The 19,277-nt window shown below is 44.4% G+C and overlaps 1 protein-coding gene across 1 annotated transcript in view; it reads left to right on the forward strand.

Annotated features, from left to right (window-relative positions):
* The window catches only part of LOC129332001 (cytochrome P450 2C26-like), a 43,701-nt gene extending 39,798 nt beyond the window's left edge, over positions 1 to 3,903 (forward strand). Inside the window, exons 8-10 of the mRNA XM_054982739.1 lie at positions 621 to 808; positions 3,249 to 3,390; positions 3,501 to 3,903. Of these exons, the coding sequence (XP_054838714.1) occupies positions 621 to 808; positions 3,249 to 3,390; positions 3,501 to 3,691 (521 nt within the window). The 3' untranslated portion in view covers positions 3,692 to 3,903. The remainder of the gene's footprint in view (positions 1 to 620; positions 809 to 3,248; positions 3,391 to 3,500) is intronic.
* The last annotated feature ends 15,374 nt before the right edge of the window (positions 3,904 to 19,277 follow it).

The following is a 19,277-nucleotide window of genomic DNA, read 5'->3' on the forward strand; positions in this document are numbered from 1 at the left end:
CTTCTCTCTTTCCACCCTTGTGATGTCACTTCCAGGTCAAAGGTCAGGAGTTGGCACTTCCTAAGTTCCCTCCCTTCTGATGATGTCACTTCCATCATACTGCACCAAAACCCCACCCCTTCTTGTGAAGTCACTTTCAGGGCATTTCCCCAAATCCACTTCTTCCTCTGAAGTCACTTCAGTGTATCTTGTCTTGCAGGTCTCAAACATTTGCCCTTTATTCTATGTGACTCTTACATTAAGCAAGTTTGGCCACCCCTGGTATATTGAGTTTTTCAAATGTAACCACGTGAAATAATTTCACATGGAATAAATATCTCCTAATGCTTTCCATGCCCTGACCTGGATAGCCCAGGTGAGCCTGATCTCATCAGATCTCAGAAGCTAAGCAGGGTTGGCCTTGGTTAGTAATTAGATGGGAGACCTCCAACGAAGACCAGGGTTGCAGAGGCAGGCAATGACAAACCACCTCTGATAGTTTCTTGCCATGAAAACCCCACCAGGGGTTGCCATAAGTCAGCTATGACTTGAGGGCACCACACACACACATACACACAATGATTTCCACAGATAAATGAACCGTCCAAAATAAAGCTTATATTTTCCAACATTTTCCCTAGAGAAAATCCAGAAGGAGATAGAAGAGGCTTTTGGTACCTCGCAATTAATCAGCTATCAAAATTGGAAGAAAGTGCCCTACACGTTTGCTACAATTCATGAGATCCAGCGTTTCAAATGTGTCTTATTAGCTGGCAACCCTAGAGAATCTGTGGAGGACGTGAACATTCTTGGTTCTTTCATTCCTAAGGTACAGACTATTGTTATATTTGCAATTCTGTGTTCCAAGAACAAATACAATCCAATGGATCATTTTAAGAAATGGAGACCACCCTGAACACCAAGGAAAACAATAAAATACAGTATTCCTATTGTGCCTCTTCCCCTGCCAACCCTTTCAATAAACAGGCAGATATGCAATCAAAAAGGTTTTTTTATTTAGAATATTACAGATCAATTGCACATAAAAGACACAGCACACACACACAGCTAACTAGAAAAGAAACAGGGAGGAAAGTTGGAGAGAGTTGCAGAGTTGGTTTCATAGTTACCAGGTCCAGAAGATTGAGAGTGACCAAGGGAGAGCTGCTTCAGTGACCAGTACTTCATGGCAAGAGGGAGAAGGGCTCAGATATGCCATCTGAGGATGTGTGGAGGGTCCAGGACACACACACACACTGAGCACATGGCAGGACAGTCATATATGCTGTGTAACATATGCCCTGAGGCAGGACTGAGAGTCTCTGCCCTGAAACAATGCCTTCATGGTTCTTCCCAGGGTGGAACAAAGGACTGGGAAACTGTCTCCAGGGTGAGACAATAAGGCTGCTGAACTGTCTCCAAGGTGGGACAATGAACTAGGAAGATTTGATTAGGTTTTCCTGGGAGGAACTATAGGTGTAAAAAGATTATTTGATATTATGAATATGATATTATCATATTCATAAGCCTTAATATTGTGAGGGCAAGTATGACCACTTACTATTAGCTCTAAGCAGATTAGGACAAGCATATCTGTGGGACCACCTCTCCCTATATACCCCCCAGAGGATGCTCCAATCAGTAGGAAAACAACTATTGGTTGTCCCTGGCTCCAGGGAAACCTGCCTAGCCTCAACCACAGCCAGGGCCTTTTCAGTCCTGGCCCCAACCTGGTCAAACTCTCTGTCCACCAAAACTAGAGCCCAGCAGAAATTGTTATCTTTCCACGGGGCTTGTAAAACAGAGATGTTCTGCCAGGTATATGGTTGAGGCTGGGCTAGACCTCCACTGGTCTTGTAGGAAGGGGGAGGTGAATGACTGATTTTTAAATTCCCCCATCAGACCTGCCTACCAACCTGTTTTTACTGTTCAATTGTTGATGAATATAGCAAAAAAGTGACTGCTGCCATCTTGGAAACATTTTTATTACTGTCATAAATCGAGCAAAAATGTGTTTTTAATGAAATTTTTATGGATATTGTGAAATTGTTTATTGTTTTTAAATGATGTGATCCGCCCTGAGCCTGTCTGTGGGGAGGGCACAATAGAAGTTTAATAAAATCCTACTACATAAAAGGCTAAGCATATTCAAGATAACTCACTGCCCAGATGAGGCATCCAGTCCTCCAGAGACCATGACAGGAAGCCCAGGCCGAAATCAGGCGCAGAGCAGGCAGCAATGCCTGCCCCGCACCCGCACTCAGCTGGGATCAGGAGCAGAGTAGGTGGCAACGCCTGCTCCTTGCCTTCATCCAGCTGGGACAGGAGCAAAGCAGGTGGCAATCCTTGCTCCCCGTCTTCACCCAGCTGGGATCAGGAGCAGACAGGTGGCAATGCCCACCCCCGCCTTCACCCAGCTGGGATCAGATGTGGAGCAGGTGACAATGCCCTCTTCCCCCCTTTTCCCAGCTGAGATCAGGAGTGGAGCAAGGGGCAATGCCTGCCCCCCTTCACCTGGCTGGAATCAGCCATGGAGCAGGAGGAAATGCCCACCCACCCCTTCACCCAGCTGGGATCAGAAGCGAAGCAGGTAGCAATGTCCACCCCCTTTCACTCAGCTGGGATCAGGCAAGGAGCAAGTGACAATGTCCACCCCCTTCACCAGGCCTGAATCAGGAGCAGAGCAATGCCCATCCCCCTTTGCCCAGCCTGGATCAGGCGCAGAGCAGGAGGTAATGCCCGCTCCCAACTTCACCCGGCAGGGATCAGGAGTGGAGCATGAGGCAATTCCTGCCCTCCTTCATCCAGCCTGGATCAGGCACGGAGCAGGAAGCAATGCCCCCCCACAGGTGCAGAGTAGGAGGGAATGCCTGTCCCTTCACTGACAGTGGACGTAGTGATGGCCACAAACACAAATGACTTTAAAAGGAGGTCCACGGAGGAAAGGTCTGTCAGTGGCTATTAGCAATAGTAAGTAAAGGGCAGCAAACCTCTGAATGTCAGTGCCTAGGAGGCAACAGTGAGGGAAGCCCATGGCCTCTATGTCCTGTTTGCCCTCCAGGGCTGCTGTTTGGCTGCTGTGTGAAACAGGACTACGTGGACTACGGGTCTGATCTAGCAGGGCTCTTCTTATGTTCTTATGGTATGTTTTTATTATTAAAGAAGTGAGTTCCAAGAGAATTCTGGGAACTTCAAGAGCATAAGTACGGAGACAAGGAGGGACAGAAGCAAAATTTGCTGACATAGATGGTACTGGTTCTTCCTTGCAGGGCACCACTATTATTCCAGATATACACTCGGTTTGTTATGATCCCAAGCTATGGGAGACCCCTCAAAAGTTCAACCCCAATCATTTTTTGGACAAGGATGGACATTATGTGGATAAAGAAGATTTTTTGCTCTTTGGTGCAGGTAAATACAGAAGTCCAAACTTATAATTGACTGCTATGAATACTGGGTACTGGAGATAATGTGGAATAAGTATCACTCACTTGCTGGCTTTGCTTTAACTTCTTTTGCAGGAGCCCGTGTGTGTCTGGGGAAAGAGTTGGCAAAGATGGAGCTCTTTATATTCCTCACCAACCTGTTGAGAGCATTCACCTTCAAGCTGCCAGAAGGAGTGAAAGAAGTCAACACAGAACCTGTGCTTGGGTTGACAATGCCTCCCCACCATTATAAACTCTGTGCTATTTCTCGCCTCAGGAATTCATGACCCATAACAATAATTAGAGCAGCTTATTTCTTTAAAAAAAACTTTTCTCCATTCATTTAAATTCCATCCAATTTTCTGCTAAAATTTGCTCAATTTGCTGTCCCAGAGTTTCCCTGTTTCCCATTACTGTTTATCTGCCAACATGCCCGGAGAAAGAATTCAGGCAGATCTAAATCAGTCACTATCCCCTAAGAAATACCATTTTCCCTAATCTTTTGTGTAGGCACAAGGGCTCTGTAAAGAGTTCTGGCAAGGTATCAAAGTAGTAGGCCTTTTGAAGACAAAGGGGAGCCTGCTTGTTAAATAAATTATTGGGTTATATCTGCCTTCTCGTCTTATGGTGTGTTGTTAAAAGTGGTGATGTCAGGATTACACTGAAAAGGAAATTTACCTGCTGAGAGGATCAGCTGTGGAGTTTCTTGGGAAACAGTTTATCAGCAATTATTTATAACATGTGAAACCTGGGGAAGGAAACAGTAGCAAGGTTAATAAAACTTGCAAATTACTCCAGTTTCAGGAACTTATAAATGAGGACTGAAGGTGTTTTACACATAAGCTATAAATCAGTGCTGAGCCTGAAAAAGGAAGAAGCTGCTTGTAGAATGAAATCCATACATGGTGTGTAATTTAAGAAAAGTCATAGATGGCTTGTTTTTACTGTTAAAAAAAATCCATATTTTGACAACAATGGTAGAGCAGGGATTCTAGCTAGATGTATTATCGAAGGCTTTCACGGCCGGAGAACGATGGTTGTTGTGGGTTTTCCGGGCTGTATTGCCGTGGTTTTGGCATTGTAGTTCCTGACATTTCGCCAGCAGCTGAAGATGCCAGCTACAGCTGCTGGCAAAACGTTAGGAACTACAATGCCAAGACCATGGCAATACAGCCCGGAAAACCCACAACAACCATCATGATTCTAGCTAGCTTTCTAACTAGGGGATGGAGAGGGATGCTGAGAGCATTTGTTGCTCTCTTGGAAGCGGATGGAAGAGGACCAAATTCTAATAAGACTTAATTGATACACTCATGACAACTGAACATTTATTGAATTCACACACAGTGGCACTTCAGCAGAAACAAAGGGTTTAAACTACAGGAGGGAAGAAACCAGCTGGATATTAGGAAAAACTTCTTCATGTTAAAAGTAGTTCAGCAGTGGAATTGGCTGCTTAGGGATGTGGCGGGTTCCCTCTCATTGGCAGTCTTCAAGGAGCAGCTGGAAAAATAGTTGTCAGAGATGCTTTAGGCTGTTCCTGTATTGGGCAGGGGGTTGGACTAGATGATCTGTAAGGCCCCTTCCAACTATGATTCTATGAAATCAACACATTTTTGAATAATAGATACAATATTGATTGTGAAGATCTCACTGATAAGATTGGACAGAGGACCACTCTTTCAGTTTTTCCAAGTGAGACCATTACATGCTACAAAAATGCCAATAGAATCAAACAATCACTGGCCATTGTGAAATGGATTGAACGTATATTTGGCCAGAAAGAGAAAATCTCAGCAGCCTGCAGAAATCTTTTTGAAACTGAATCAAAGAATATTGAATATATACATGGGAAAAAGCAATGAAGCCTCGAAGAAAGGTCTCCAGCAATCTAGGTGGAAATTCATTCCTGGCTATTATGGGCAGGGATATTGTTGTGCCGGCTCCTTCTGAGACACAAATGAGACTCAAGCATAACTAGTTGGGCAGGTGTTGGGTGGATTACTCATATTAGGTAGGGAGAATTGCCAGGCACCCTGAGGCATAATGCTATGATGAAAAGGAGGAGTTGTGACTCTGTAGCAGAGTAACTGCTTCAATCTATTCAGTCCCTAGCATCTCCAGTTAAAAGGACCAGGTGGTTTGGTGTAGTGATTAAGAGCGGCAGGACTCTAGTTTGGAGAGCAGGTTTGATTCCTCACTCCTCTGCTTGAAGCCAACTGAGTGACCTTGGGTCAGTCACAACTCTCCCAGAACTCTGTCAGACCCACCCACCTCACAGGATGATTGTTGTGACGATAATAACATTGTAAACTGTTCTGAGAGGGCGTTAATTAGTCCATAAATCAAATGCTATTATTATTAATTGGTCATGAGAGATCTGGATGGAGAAACCTTCAGGGGCCAATGGTCTGATTCAGGATGAGGCAGCTTCGTGTGTTTACATGATGTTGCTTTGAACACACTTATCTCCGCCGTGTAAGAGATTTGGAAGCAGAGCCTGGGAAGGGATCTCAACAGGGTATAATGCTATAGTCCACCCTCCAAAGCAGCCATTTTCTGGAGATTGGTTGTAATTCCTGGAGATCTCTATACTGGCAGCTTAGTATAGCACCATCAACCAAAAACTTAGTTTTAGCAGGGTGCGGGGATCAGGAGGGGGGAACAATGAAGCCTGTCACCTCACCTGTATAAGACCTGTGCCAGGAGAATAACAAACACGAGCAATTTTTTCCTGGCTGCATTTGGAACTTAAGTGGTTCTGCCAATATGAAAATAGCCAAGGGCAGCTCCCAAGTGCAGCCTGCTGACATAAGCCTGCTGATGTGGGGAGGGCGGAATATAAATTAAATATAAATAAAATTAAATAAAATTAGATTGTGAAGTTCATCAGTTATTTAATGATTTCTGGTTGTCTTGTGTCTTATTCGGAGACGTTCCTGGGATGGAAGACAACCATGGAAGTCCAGGGTTGCTACAGAAGAGCAGGAAATGGCAAACCGACACTATTTATCTCTTGCTTTGAAAACCATAATTGTTACCCAATGAGGAAGGTCTGCTTCTGAGTTGGGGGAATTAGTGTGCAAGGAGAGGCAATGAGAGGGGGTAACATCGGGATCACCACCTGTGTCTGTGTCTTTCAATGACCAGAAAGAGGTTTCAACCAAAAAGGGGATTTTTTTTGAAAATAACAGAGATCAACAGCACACAATACACACACAGCATACACTCAGAGCTAACTAGAAAGCAGTGGAGAGAGTTTAAGGGATTGGGTGATATTTATCATCCAGAACACAGCATCTAGGAGAGACAGCATTGAGTGACCAGCAGAACAAGGTGGAAGAGCTCGAACGGAGGTTCAAGGGTGGATGCTGGATCCAAAGGCATGCACACAGTTATGGCAGGAGGGCAGTCCAATTATACCATAGAACGTACTCAGGGGCAAGATTGCATCTTCTGCCCCCAAAACAAAGACTTAATGGTTGTTCCCTTTGTCCCAGGGTGGGACAAAGGATTGAGAAGTTGTCTCTGGTGCAAGACAAAGGGCTGGTGAACTGTCTCTGAAGTGGGACAATGAACTGGGATGGTTTGATTAGGTCTTCCCAGGCAGAACTAAAGTTATCAATAATGATTGACGATCTGCAAAGTATGGATGGGTGAGGCTATCAGCTCCCTCAGTTGCCTAAGAATAGGAAAGTGGTTAAGGGGAGAATGATAGGGTATGTTGAGGTGATTAATTCAGGAACTCTGGGAAGGCCCTATTGCATCAGGATCCTTAGCACATCCCCGGGGTATGGGGGAGCTGAGCTGACCTCACCTGTCATCTCACATGCTAACACATTCCATCTCCCAGCCAGGATCCGGCTTCCATATTTCTGCCTGCTCGGGCAGCATGTCTTTGTTTTAAACACATGAGGAGAGGAGTTTATGATATTCAATGATCATAAGCCTTCTTAATATCATGAGGGCAAGTCTGACCGCTAACAATAGCATCTTCCCAAAAATGTGTGATTTGGGGGCATCTCCAGAGCCTATGTAGACAACATTGGCTCCAGGTATCTGACAATACCGAAAGGTATCACTCTCAGAGCTAGGTGACGGACAGTGCAATCCGGGGGAGGGGGGGGACGACAAACATGCACAGGGAGCCAACTTGGCCCTACACTGACATACCTGGCACTTACGTTGTCGTAAACCTGACTTACACTGGCAATGCTCTCAGGCTATATTCAGCCAGGTAGCCATGCTAGTAGGGGGCTGCCACAGCCTGGCAGTGGCAGACTTCAAGCATAAAGCCCTATACCGGTGTGGGAGTAGGCAGGCCAGGAGGCAGGGCAGGAGTTGGCTCCCTAAGCTGATCCAGGCTGGGGAATGCCCCAACAGAAGCAGAAAGTTCCTTTGAGCCAAGCGCCTCTGTTGGACCTTCTCTGTTTAACCTTCTTAAAAGGTCCACAATCAGTGGATCAGCAGCAGCTACAGCAGACTATTTCAGGAGCAGCAGAATCTGAAGGCATTTTAAGAGCTTGGCTGTGACAGCGGTTTTGGATTTGGCCTGTGCAGCCGGTGAGGTCTTCTTGCTGTTATTTCATCCTCCTGCCAGCTTGAAATGACTCCAGGCAGTATCGAAGCATGCCAAAGCTGGTGAGACACACAATGCTGTTGAATTGGAACCAATCCAGTAGAAATGGGGCTGCCCTGCTCCATGTGGGGCCTGGAGTTCTCCCAGAATGACAACTGATGTCCTGGAGAAAACAGACCCAGAGACGTTAGCCATGTTAGTCTGTAGTTGCAGCACCTTTAAGCAGCACCTTTAAGACTAACCAACTTATTGTAGCATAAGTTTTCAAGAACCACAGCTCTCTTCGTCAGATGACAGCTGGAGAAAATGACAGATTTGGAGGGTGGACTACACTCCATTAAATCCTCACTGAGCTTCCTCTCCTCCCCAAACTCTGCCCTTCTTCAAATTTCCAGGAATTTTCCAAGCTGGAGTGGGCAACCTTAAGTAGGAAATAGAGTCAGATGATAGTGGATTGGACCTGCAGAAATGTGGAGCTCACTCAGACATACTGTGTAGAGCTAGAAGGCTCTGCCCCAAACTCCACTGGAAACACGGTTCCTTAAGATTACTGCCATGCTAACTTTGTACTATGGGGTTTAAACACAACTTACTTCCTCTCCATTTGGAACTTCAAAAATATTTACATTTTTGTATTTGCATGTCAACACAAAGCAAATATTTTCAGCCTATAAAGCTGATACTTTCTATAATGGTGTTTATTTGCAGATAGAACCCTGAATTCTTCATCTTTGTTGCCATCTTAAGCGCAAAAAAAAAAAGTCAGGAACCCACATGCCAAAAAAAGGGGTCACTACTATTCCCCATACAAAATGTCAATGTGGCCTGATCCATGAGTACATAGCTGTAGCTTCCATAACTCAGACATGTTTTCAAACTGCACATGTGTTCATATAGCCAAGCAAGCCAATACAATAGAACAGAAATTGTGAAACAACCAGCTGTGTGGTGAATAATTTGCACGCTGCAAACATCAAAAAAGCAAAATAGTAATACTTAGCATTTATATCACGTTTATATCATTCAAAGCATTTCACACACATTATCTTGTTGCAATCCTTAAGAGAGACTTCTATTATTATCCTTATGTTACAGATTGGAAGCTGAGGGTGAGAGGGAGAGAGGTGAGCCATTGCATGCCTAAGGCTACCTGGTAAAGTCCTGGGAGATAAGAGATTTGCGCCAAGATCTTCCTGGATCATCTTTAGCCACTCTGCAACACCATCTTAAGCTGTCCCACCTCTGCCATTGCTTTTTCAGGGGATAAATCAAGGACACAGAATGTTTAGAGAAATTAGGATATGCAAAACCAAAACCAGTTTTATGGCATCAAAAGGAAACAGATTATTGAGGCCTAAATTTTCATTACATAAACCTCATTTGTACTTGTGAAGTCTGTGAACAGCCACAGAAGAAGTAATTTACAGGTATATATGTGGGGAGATTTAGATAGCATTTCTGGTAACATGCAGCTGGACGCGTTTGTAAAGTGGGGAGATATATGTGCACTTGAGCAAATGAGGTTAAATTGGGATATAAGTTGTTTCTGAAAAAATAAATAGATGAGAGGAAAAGTTGAAAAAGAAATAGGTAATTTTGCTGAATGCATTCTTTCCTCTATCCTCAGGGCATCTCAAACAAGACCCAAAATGTACTCTAGAAAATTGGTGCAGTGCTACCAGAATTCAGCCATTGCAGCTGTATGGATATTAGGGGTGTACACCAAGAAAATTTTCATTTCAGTTTCAGTTCCAGGAGGTTCCAGAATAATTCTGTCCCATTACTGTTTTTTCCTAATGGGCTGGTGCAAGCTTTGAACTGATTCGTTTTGTTTGGGTTCTTTTCGTTTTCATGAGTTTTGACCCATTGCATGTGTTTTTGTTTGTTTATGGACCCAAGGAATGCTTGTGGAAGGCACTCATCAAGGTGAGGGTTGGGCAGCTGTGCACTGCGCATGCACGCACACACTGTTCTTTTCAATGCGGGGAGCGGAAAAAATGAGGATCCATTTGTGCTTAACCAAAAACTGTATCACCTAAAAACTCATTGATTCAATGAATTTCTTCTCAAGCACATGAAAACTCATACAACAATAGACCCCAAAGAAAACAAGTATTGGTGGGTACATACAATGGCGAGAAACTTACTGGCAAAGTGGCGCCAGCACAGTGTGCTGGCACTGCACGCAAATAGGAGAGTACTCCATCACCAACCAGCCACAGTGCAGTGAAATAAAAAATTGCTTCTTTATGATAGCAACACACAGGGGTCATTTCATAGAAAAAGAGCTGCAGGAACGCAATAGCATAACTCATTAGCATATGCCATGCCCCTTGACATAATCAGAAGTGTGTCATTAGCATAAATGATTTGATCGGGCCCGAAATGGCAGGGATTCGGCTGCTACCAGATGAAAGAATGTTCCCCCACCTGGCAGTGACCCAATCAGGGTCATTTTGGCCCCAATCTGGGCCATTTTGGGCCCAGATCGGGGCTGAAACAGCCAGGACCCGGGTCGGGCAGAAATGGGTCCAAAATAGTCGATCGGTTGGTGCCAGGCAAGGGAGCATTCCCCCACCCGGTACTGACCTGATCCCAGCTGTTTCGGCCCCAATCCTGGTAGAAATGGGCCCAAAATGGCCGAAAGTGGCCATTGGGGCAAACGGCCGGGATCAAGTCGGTGCCAGGCAGGGGAGGGTTTCCTCGCTCGGCACCAACCCAATCTGGGCCACTTCGGCCCTGATCCGGGCCGTTTCAGCCCCAATCAACACCAAAATGGCCCAAAATGGCCAAGTGAGGTGGGTGTGGACACCTGACATGTGACCTGTTGGATGAACTACCGGAACGGCATTCTGGCACGTTCCCCTTCAAAATGAGCCCTGGCAACACACCCAATAAATTATTACTTGTGAGTCCTGCTGTTATGACATGTTTCCTTGTGCTTTTTAGTTCTATAGTTCATGTGGTTCTATTGATCAAAAGTATGCCCTTTTATTTGTTGAATTACACTATATATCAGTGTTTTAAGGGAATTCTCCCTTATTAGTAGACACACCTGGATTTTCTAACAAAGCCATTAAGGCAGGTTCTTCTATTTCTTCAGTACTACAGACGAGTATTAATTATGTTGACAATAGGGTGTGCTGACTTAATATGTGCCTGAAGGATCATATTCCTATAGTGCTTGGGTATGCTGTCAGAACACCTGTTGTGTATGCACATATTTTGATAAGTGGAGAGTATAAAAGGGTGATAGAAAGAGAGAAAAACAACAGGCCATCAACCAAAGAACCTTAGAAGGCTTAGACCAAAGGATTAGAAGAGCCACCAGAGGCCTTAGAAGGATACCCAAGACAGAGAAAGAAAGATAATTATGTGGATACGGGCAGTCTTGATAGCTATGCCGGTGTGTCTCCTGATTCTACTCTTTCTGAAACTACTCCAGTCACGCAAGAAGTACCCTCCTGGCCCTCCCTTTCTTCTACTGGCTGTCAGAATAGTGCGGTCTGGATTCAGATTTCATCCTGATATTCTTGCTGAGGTACTTCTTTTTAAATAGTTAATCCAATGCAAAAGACAATGAGCAAACACAGGGGATATGTATTTATTTCCAAAACAAATGAAAAAAGGTAAAATGAAAAAAGCCCATTTATTACATTCATGTGGACACGGATCTGCAACCTATGGCTTTAGCACCAAATGTGGCTCAGTACAGAACCAAATATGGCTCTTTTAAAAAGGAAGTGAAATTTTGAAGTTATATTGGGGAGGGGCAGTGGGATGATAGAATAATCAGGATGTGAAGGGAATGGAAGGAAAAGATTTTTACGGGATTAAAGGGCTTCTTAGAGATGCTTTATAGAAAGGGAAATCATAGAGATGAACAATTGCCAGGAATGATCTAAGTGTGACTCATGAGTAGATTTATGCCTGTGCACTTAAAATAATCATATATGGTTCTCCTGTGTATACTTACCACTTATTTTGAGACCTCGTGTGTGCCACTTCCTAATAAAGGACTCACAACACCCAGTGTTTGGGAGCAGAAACTTTATGGCTTATTAATGAACACATGATTTTCAGTCATATTGAAGCTGTTTATATGCAGTTATGCAAACAGGCTTTCTTATACTGGCTCTTTATTAATAAATTGCTGAGCCAAACATAATAACTTTGTTTAGTATAAAAGTTTGCTGACGCCTTCGTTAGGATAACAAAAACAAATTTATTTATTTATTTATTTCAAATTTGTATTCCACCCTCCCCACAAGCGGGCTCAGGGCGGATACCAACATATTAAAAATACAATTAAAATACAATAAAAAATTCACATTCATTAAAAACAACACATTTAAAACAAGATGGTGGACAGACAGGTTGAGACATAAGAACATAAGAGAACATAAGAACATAAAAGAAGCCATGTTGGATCAGGCCAATGGCCCATCCAGTCCAACACTCTGTGTCACAGTGGCCAAAAAAAACAGGTGTCATCAGGAGGTCTGTAAGTGGGGAAAGGACACTAGATACAGAGCATCACTGCCCTAGGCAGAGTTCCATCTATACCTTGTGGCTAATAGCCACTGATGGACCTCTGCTCCATATGTTTATCCAATCCCCTCTTGAAGATGTCTATGCTTGAAGCTGCCACCACCTCCTGTGGCAGTGAATTCCATGTGTTAATCACTCTTTGGGTGAAGAAGTACTTCCTTTTATCCATTCTAACCCGACTGCTCAGCAATTTCATTGACTGCTCACGAGTTCTTGTATTGTGAGAGAGGGAGAAAAATACTTCTTTCTCTACCTTTCTCTTCTGGAAGTAACATCACCACACCGAGTGCATGGTGATGTCACTTCTGGAAGTGATGTTGTCGTGCTGGCCACGGGAGCACTCCCACGCTCCGCATGGCTCAGATTCGACCGGTTTGAGGTCTAACAGGAACGCTCCTGTGGCCAGTGCAATGGGTGGGAGCATGCGCACAGCACAATGGGTGGGAGCGTGTGCACAGCGAACACTCCAGAGGTGCTTGCCAGTGGCGTGCAAGCTCTGAGAGTTTGCCCCCTCCTGCCGATCGCTGGCCGATTGGCAGACAAGGGGGCAAATCTCTGGAAGTTTGCCCGCCACCAGCAGGCACCTGGGAATCCTACTAGACTAGCTTAGAGATGTGGATAAATCCACTCCACAGCTACCTCCCTGCTGGTTGACAATGTTGCCCTCATTGGCAAGGCCAGAAAAGGCTGCTGTGTTTCCTTTGCTCAGGGAGGAATGGTGCCTTTTGTGCTTCTGGTCTCTTCATAATATGAGTGGCCACAGCTGCGGCTTCCTTGCGGTATGCCCTAATGTTTCCGGGGTTATTGCTGGGGAACAGTGGTGAGGGGGGCTTCCAATTCTCCTTTGGGGAGGAATCTATCACTTCCCCTGCGATTTTCCATCCTATTGTGATGGAAGAGCACGTTCTGCTGATCCACGATTCTGTCTTGTAATGAAATGGCCACTGCGGCCAAAGGAATGATGGGGAAAGCTTCCCCTGCAAGCCTTCTAGCAGGTGCACAGAGAGAAAGAGAATAACGAGGAGGTAGTGTAGAAAGGTGTAGACAAAGCAAGAATCAGGTTCTGGAACGTAGAAGGGAAGGAAAGGAAGAAAAACAGTTGAAAGGCAAGGCAGCACTGGGATGAAGTTGCTCTCCCTGTCGAGGCAGGAATGAAACTGAAAGATAGGGCGACTCTTACTAGGAAGACAGGATGTAGAAAACTTTTTCCTGCCTCCCTGAATGGAGAGTGGGAATCACCCAACAAGATGTCATCTGCCTCAAAGAGAGAACTGGGTCGCCCTTATCCTAGTCTAATGCTCTAACAACGATATCACACTTGCTCATGCCAATAGCCAGGTGGCTGCATTTTGCACCAGCTGGAGTTTCTGACTTGTCAAAGTCCCCTAGAGGTTTTATAATTAGATTGAGAAGCGCCGGAAAAGATTCAGTTTAAAACAGTAAAAAGTATTGTCAAGCCACTGGATAGAATAATAAATGTCTGGACCACTAATGAACAACTGGACAATTTCTTGTGGACCTCTGGGGCTAGAAGAGGAAGGTGAGGTGATAAATATGTCAGCTGACTTTCCAGTGGAACCTTAAAAGCATCTCTGTGAAATAGGCATCTCTGTGAAATAAATGCCAGAAGAAGGAGTACTCTATCTCCCACCACTAACATAGATAAGGCAGATTAAAGCACAGGTTGCTCCTTAGATGGAAGCAGAAGCTGATACAGATGTTGGAATAGAAATGGAGAGACATCAAAGTCATCAGTGTCAGGTGCTGTGGAAGTTCAAACACATATCCTGGGGATAGCAGCCAGTTGTGTGTGCCGTGAGAGCAAAATGCTTTCTAGGAGAGCTGTTGGCCCAGTCTCCTCTGCACCAAGGAGTCCTTCTCGATGACCAGCAAATGAAGCAGACCCTGCTTGAAGGGAGCAAATGAGAAAAGCAGGGTTGTACTTATCTTTTACTGCTGTTCATTGAATGTTCTTGGACATAGGCATAGGCCAGCTGCCGAAAGTTCCAGGGATCATTCAAATATTGTATGATCTTCCATTCCCTTTCAATGGTTTTAAGTTCCTCCCAATCAGGAGGGGAGAATGCATTCTCCCTCTATCCCCTTTTGATGCCACAAGAGATTCCCTACAACCTTCAACGGAAAGTCCACAGTTGGGGACGGAGAGAAGGGAAAAATCTCTTTTACAGTCCAATGCCACATCTCAACTGGAGTATTTGCTATGATATCAGTGACTTATTGGTAATCTGAAATGCTGGGCCATAACCTACAACATTAAATATAATTGTCTTGAAGAATGTGTGATTAACACTGCAATGCTCCACATCCAAAGGTCTTGCATCACACACTGCTGAAAAATATACCACTCCCAAATGATGGTTGCTTTTTTGCATAGAACATGAGAAGTTACTCCTCTTTGTTCGCTTATGCAATGTATTGCAACAGTAGTAGCTACTGTTATTATTTTCCCTTGTTAAAACACTTCTGATTCACTCTGCAACCACAATTATTTACTGTCTACCCCCTGGCAATGTGCTCTTCATCCTTCCCAAACAAGAATCTATTGTTAAAGTGATTTGATGGAGCGCACTCCCTAAAGTTACCATTGTTATCAAGATCTGTTTATTCGGCCACCACCAGAATGTATTTAAATTCTCTAAACATTGGGGGGGGGGGGGAACCTTTCTGGCTTTACTTGTGAGGACTGAGCATTATGACAAAACAATTTTGCAGTATACTGATTCACACACCTGCAGTGACCACATGTCCTGATATGCTCTATTAAGACAGCTGCACTAGTCTGAGCAAAGCCCAATTTTTCCACTTAAAAACACTGCTTCTTTTTTAAACTAGAAAATCAACATGGTCTTTCCCTGCATGTTGCTGTCAGGCCAATGTTTCTAATGGGTCTGGAAAGAAAGTTATGTCATGTGCTTGAAAGTCAGGGAGGCCCCTGGACTTACTGGTGCTCCAAGACAGCACTGTTTCAAAGTGAATTGCATCCCAGTAGATGTGTTACCTGAATTGGTCTCCTTGCAAGTAAAAGAGAGTGGGGGAATTAGCAGCAAGGAAGACAGCTGTGTGAGAGGTAGTAACTACAGAATCTTTTCCACCAATTTTTACGGAGTCCCTTCCCAGATAGCAGACGAGACTGGTGCGTTAAAAGTTCAAAGAGCAATATTTTATTGAAGAAAAACACATGCACACACAGGAGTAAATAATAAAATGGGTACACACACAGAGAGTCCTAGGAAGTTAACCAGAAGTTGGAATAGAGGGAGGGAGGGGAAGTATAGCTGCCTATCCTGGACAGTAGTCCAGTCCACGGAGGAAGGGAGTAGCTTCAAACATCCAGCGTCCTCAGCCAAGAGAGCAAGAGGCTTAGGGCAACCTCAGGGGAACAGCACTTCAGTTCCAATAAGCATGCTCTACTCAATTTGAATGGGGCAAGGTCACTATTCTTATATGGTAAAGCGCGCCCTGAGGTGGGAGAGCCCTCCCAGTCGTTGAAACAAAGACTCCAATAGTCAGTTCTTGGGAATAACAAAGGTTTGATTACCTTGATTACTTGTTGCCAGGGTGTGTAAAAGAGAATGCAGAGTCTCTCCTGGAACTGCACAAAGGGGCAATTTGTTAATGGATTCCACCAGAGCTAAGTTGATGAATTTAGTTGGGGAATGTACCTTTCCCAGGAATGAATTATAAGAACTTATAATTATAATGTGAATTGATTTCTCCTCAATCATGGGCTGGGGATCTCATCACAGAAGGAGGGAGAGAAATGTGCTAAGTGGGAAGACATTGTGAGGCCTTTCTTGTTCTGGATTCCATTTGGAGCTGAGAGGACTGTAAACTAATCACCACTGGTCACTCTGCATTTACATGCTGCATTCCATTCATGCCTGAGTCTCCTGGGTGGGACTCAGCAACTACTAGCTGGAATTCCCCTGTTTGCAAACCAAACTGCATTCAATTCAGGGGCCTTGTGATATTATATCACAGGTAGCTATATTAAATAGCTATTAAAGATGGCGGAGGCCAGGCTGCAGGGGAGGAAGAGCCCATGCTGCAGCAGCCTCCTGAAGACTGCTAGATCAGTGACCTCAAATGGCCCCTCCACGCTGCAAGGGCAAACCCAGCTGCTGCAGATGAGTCCACTGACTCATCCAATGAGGAAAGCCAGAGCTGATGGGCTGTGGAGAAGCTCCAGGCAGTGTCAGCTAAGCAAGAGACTGGGGTGCAGCTGCAACACAGAGTGCAGAAAGGGCATCTGCCCCATGTCAGTCAGAGAAGGCCAGTCAGCCCCACCCTTCAAGCCTGGAACAGTCAGTGGGCAGTCAGGGAAAAGCCTCCAAGTGCAATGATAGGCTCCCAGATCTGTCACTCCTGGGTGCTGCCTCCTTCACTGCCTCACCAGCCTTGCTCTGCTCTCCTCCTACCTACTAGCTGTCCTATATGCCAGCCTCACACTGCTCTCCTTCCTACCAGCTTCGCACCACTCTCTTCCTGTCAGTTAGTTCTGCCCATTTCTGCTATAGCTGCCTGCAACTGAATATCCCAGCCCAGCAGAGTCGAGTTCCCTGGATCCAATGCAGGATTCTCTTATAAGATATGGCTTTATATCCAGATGCTGGATCAGCATAAATACCACTATAAAGCCAGATTATGAATCCTGGATCACACACCCCTACATCACAGTGCTGTTCTTCAATTATGAAAATTCAAAACATATCCGATCTCCTTTTCTAGTGCAAGTAAAGCAACTATGAACTGTGCCATGTAAAATATTTGTTGCAAATGTGAATGGAGCAACAATCACACTGGCAACATGCATGGTAAATCAATTCTATGTGGAAGCACCCTTTGAAATCTCTGAAATAATGGGGAGACCTAGATTCTGAACAGAACCACTACCAAGTATTCCTTTAGAACCTCATCTATCATACTAGTTGTTGAGGTATGGAAAAACTCTGTATTCCTTCAGTTTCAGATTGGTGACTATCAATGCCATGTGTTTTATAAAAATTCTTGGGGCAACAGCCGACTGTAATAGTAGCATTAAATATTGGTGCTTTTGCTTGCTTTCGGGGAGGTGGGTGGGGGAGAGGAGGGGTAAATGAGTATGAATTACTTCCCAAGCACAGAATGCTTCAGCACCATAGAAATGCAGGTGACCCTAGCCAGAGTCCTACCTTAGTCATCGTCAAGCCTAAGCTATAAAGGTTCAGGAGGCCAATGTGCACAGAGGACATCATTACAGACGGGAAGAAAGTCTCCCCCAAGGGGCATGCTAAGGTGAAAAAATAAAACCACTGAGGATGTTGAAGAAGCTCTGTTAGCTGTATTTATACACAGTATGGAAAAGGAAGGAATCCATCTTTACTCCAGCTATGAGTGTTTGGTCCAAAGATCACCGGTGGGAGGGGAAACTCCAGATACTGAAAGCAAGGTAATGGATGATTTTTGTAAACGCCTTCAAGGGTTAAGTAGTCTGTCTCTTATTACCACTTGCAGGGATATATGTAAGAGAAAGGGATCAGAGGATTTGCATTTATCACTTTCTCTTTTATTCTTGCTTGGTCTGTTATGTTTGCAGATCTGGTGTGTGCCTTTCATTTTCTTATTAAACTTCTTTTCATTTCTAATGTGGTCAGTCTGATCTCTGTGTGTGACCCACTTTAAATCCCTATGCCTAGAGTGCTCAACTAAGTGTGTTGTTTCCCTTGGTAGAGACTAAGGGCCAAACTACAAGTGACAAATGACACAGGTTGGACACTTGTCAGCTTCCCTCAAGTTTTGATGGGAAATGTAGGCATCTTGATCTTGCAGCTTGGCGGAATGTTGGACAAGTGACAGTTGAAAAGTCCATTGGACAGCAGTTGGAGAGCCAAGGTGTAATATCAGGATGCCTACATTTCCCATCAAAACTTGAGGGAAGCCGACAAGTGGCCAACCTGTGTCATTCGTCACTTGTAGGTTGGCCCTGAGTGCAAAAGGAGAGGGAGATACAGCAACAGGCTAAACTTTTAAGCGGCAAAGTGGCAAGAAGGGTCTGAGTTCAAACCCTCAGGTGAAGTGAACAGCCTGCCCGAGGAGACCAGGAAGGTTTCCACACTTTTGTCATTTTGCAGAATGTGCAAACCAGTAATGTTCAAGAGGCCATGTCTTTAAAAAGAGATTAGATCTGTTGAAGGATTAACAGTGCAAGGGAACAGCTTTATAATGAAATAGGAGTATAGTCACTGCAATTATTATTGTAGGTATCACCTGCTTTTACTGCATCGTCTTGTAATCTACTCTCTGCATTGTTTATAGTACACTTATAGTACACCTATATTCCTAATCCTGTTGCATTGTTCATTGGTCATCTAATGCTGTCTTGATTGTACTGTTTACATCCTGTAATCTGCCTTGACTCTCAATGAGAAAGACAGGAAATAAATCAATGAATGTTTTGATGGTTGTAGAGAAAGTAAGAAATGGGGAGTGAAGGCAGGGGCTCTGAGAGGGGGACTGGTAATACAAAGTTCTGGCAATGCAAGTCAGCTTGAAGACCGGTGAAGCTGGAATCACACTGTCAGTTCCTGGCAGGTAGATCCCTCAGCCCCTCTCCAGTGAACACACATTGGTTCCAATAGAAAAGCTTTATTCAGGATTTGACAGTTCAGGTCTGCACTCTATCATGGAGCTTGGTAGAAGTGATAAGGCAAGGCAAGCAGTTCTATATTATACTTGATTTTCCC

This window comes from Eublepharis macularius, chromosome 6, assembly GCF_028583425.1.
Source record: "Eublepharis macularius isolate TG4126 chromosome 6, MPM_Emac_v1.0, whole genome shotgun sequence".
NCBI classification, from domain to species: Eukaryota; Metazoa; Chordata; class Lepidosauria; order Squamata; family Eublepharidae; genus Eublepharis; species Eublepharis macularius.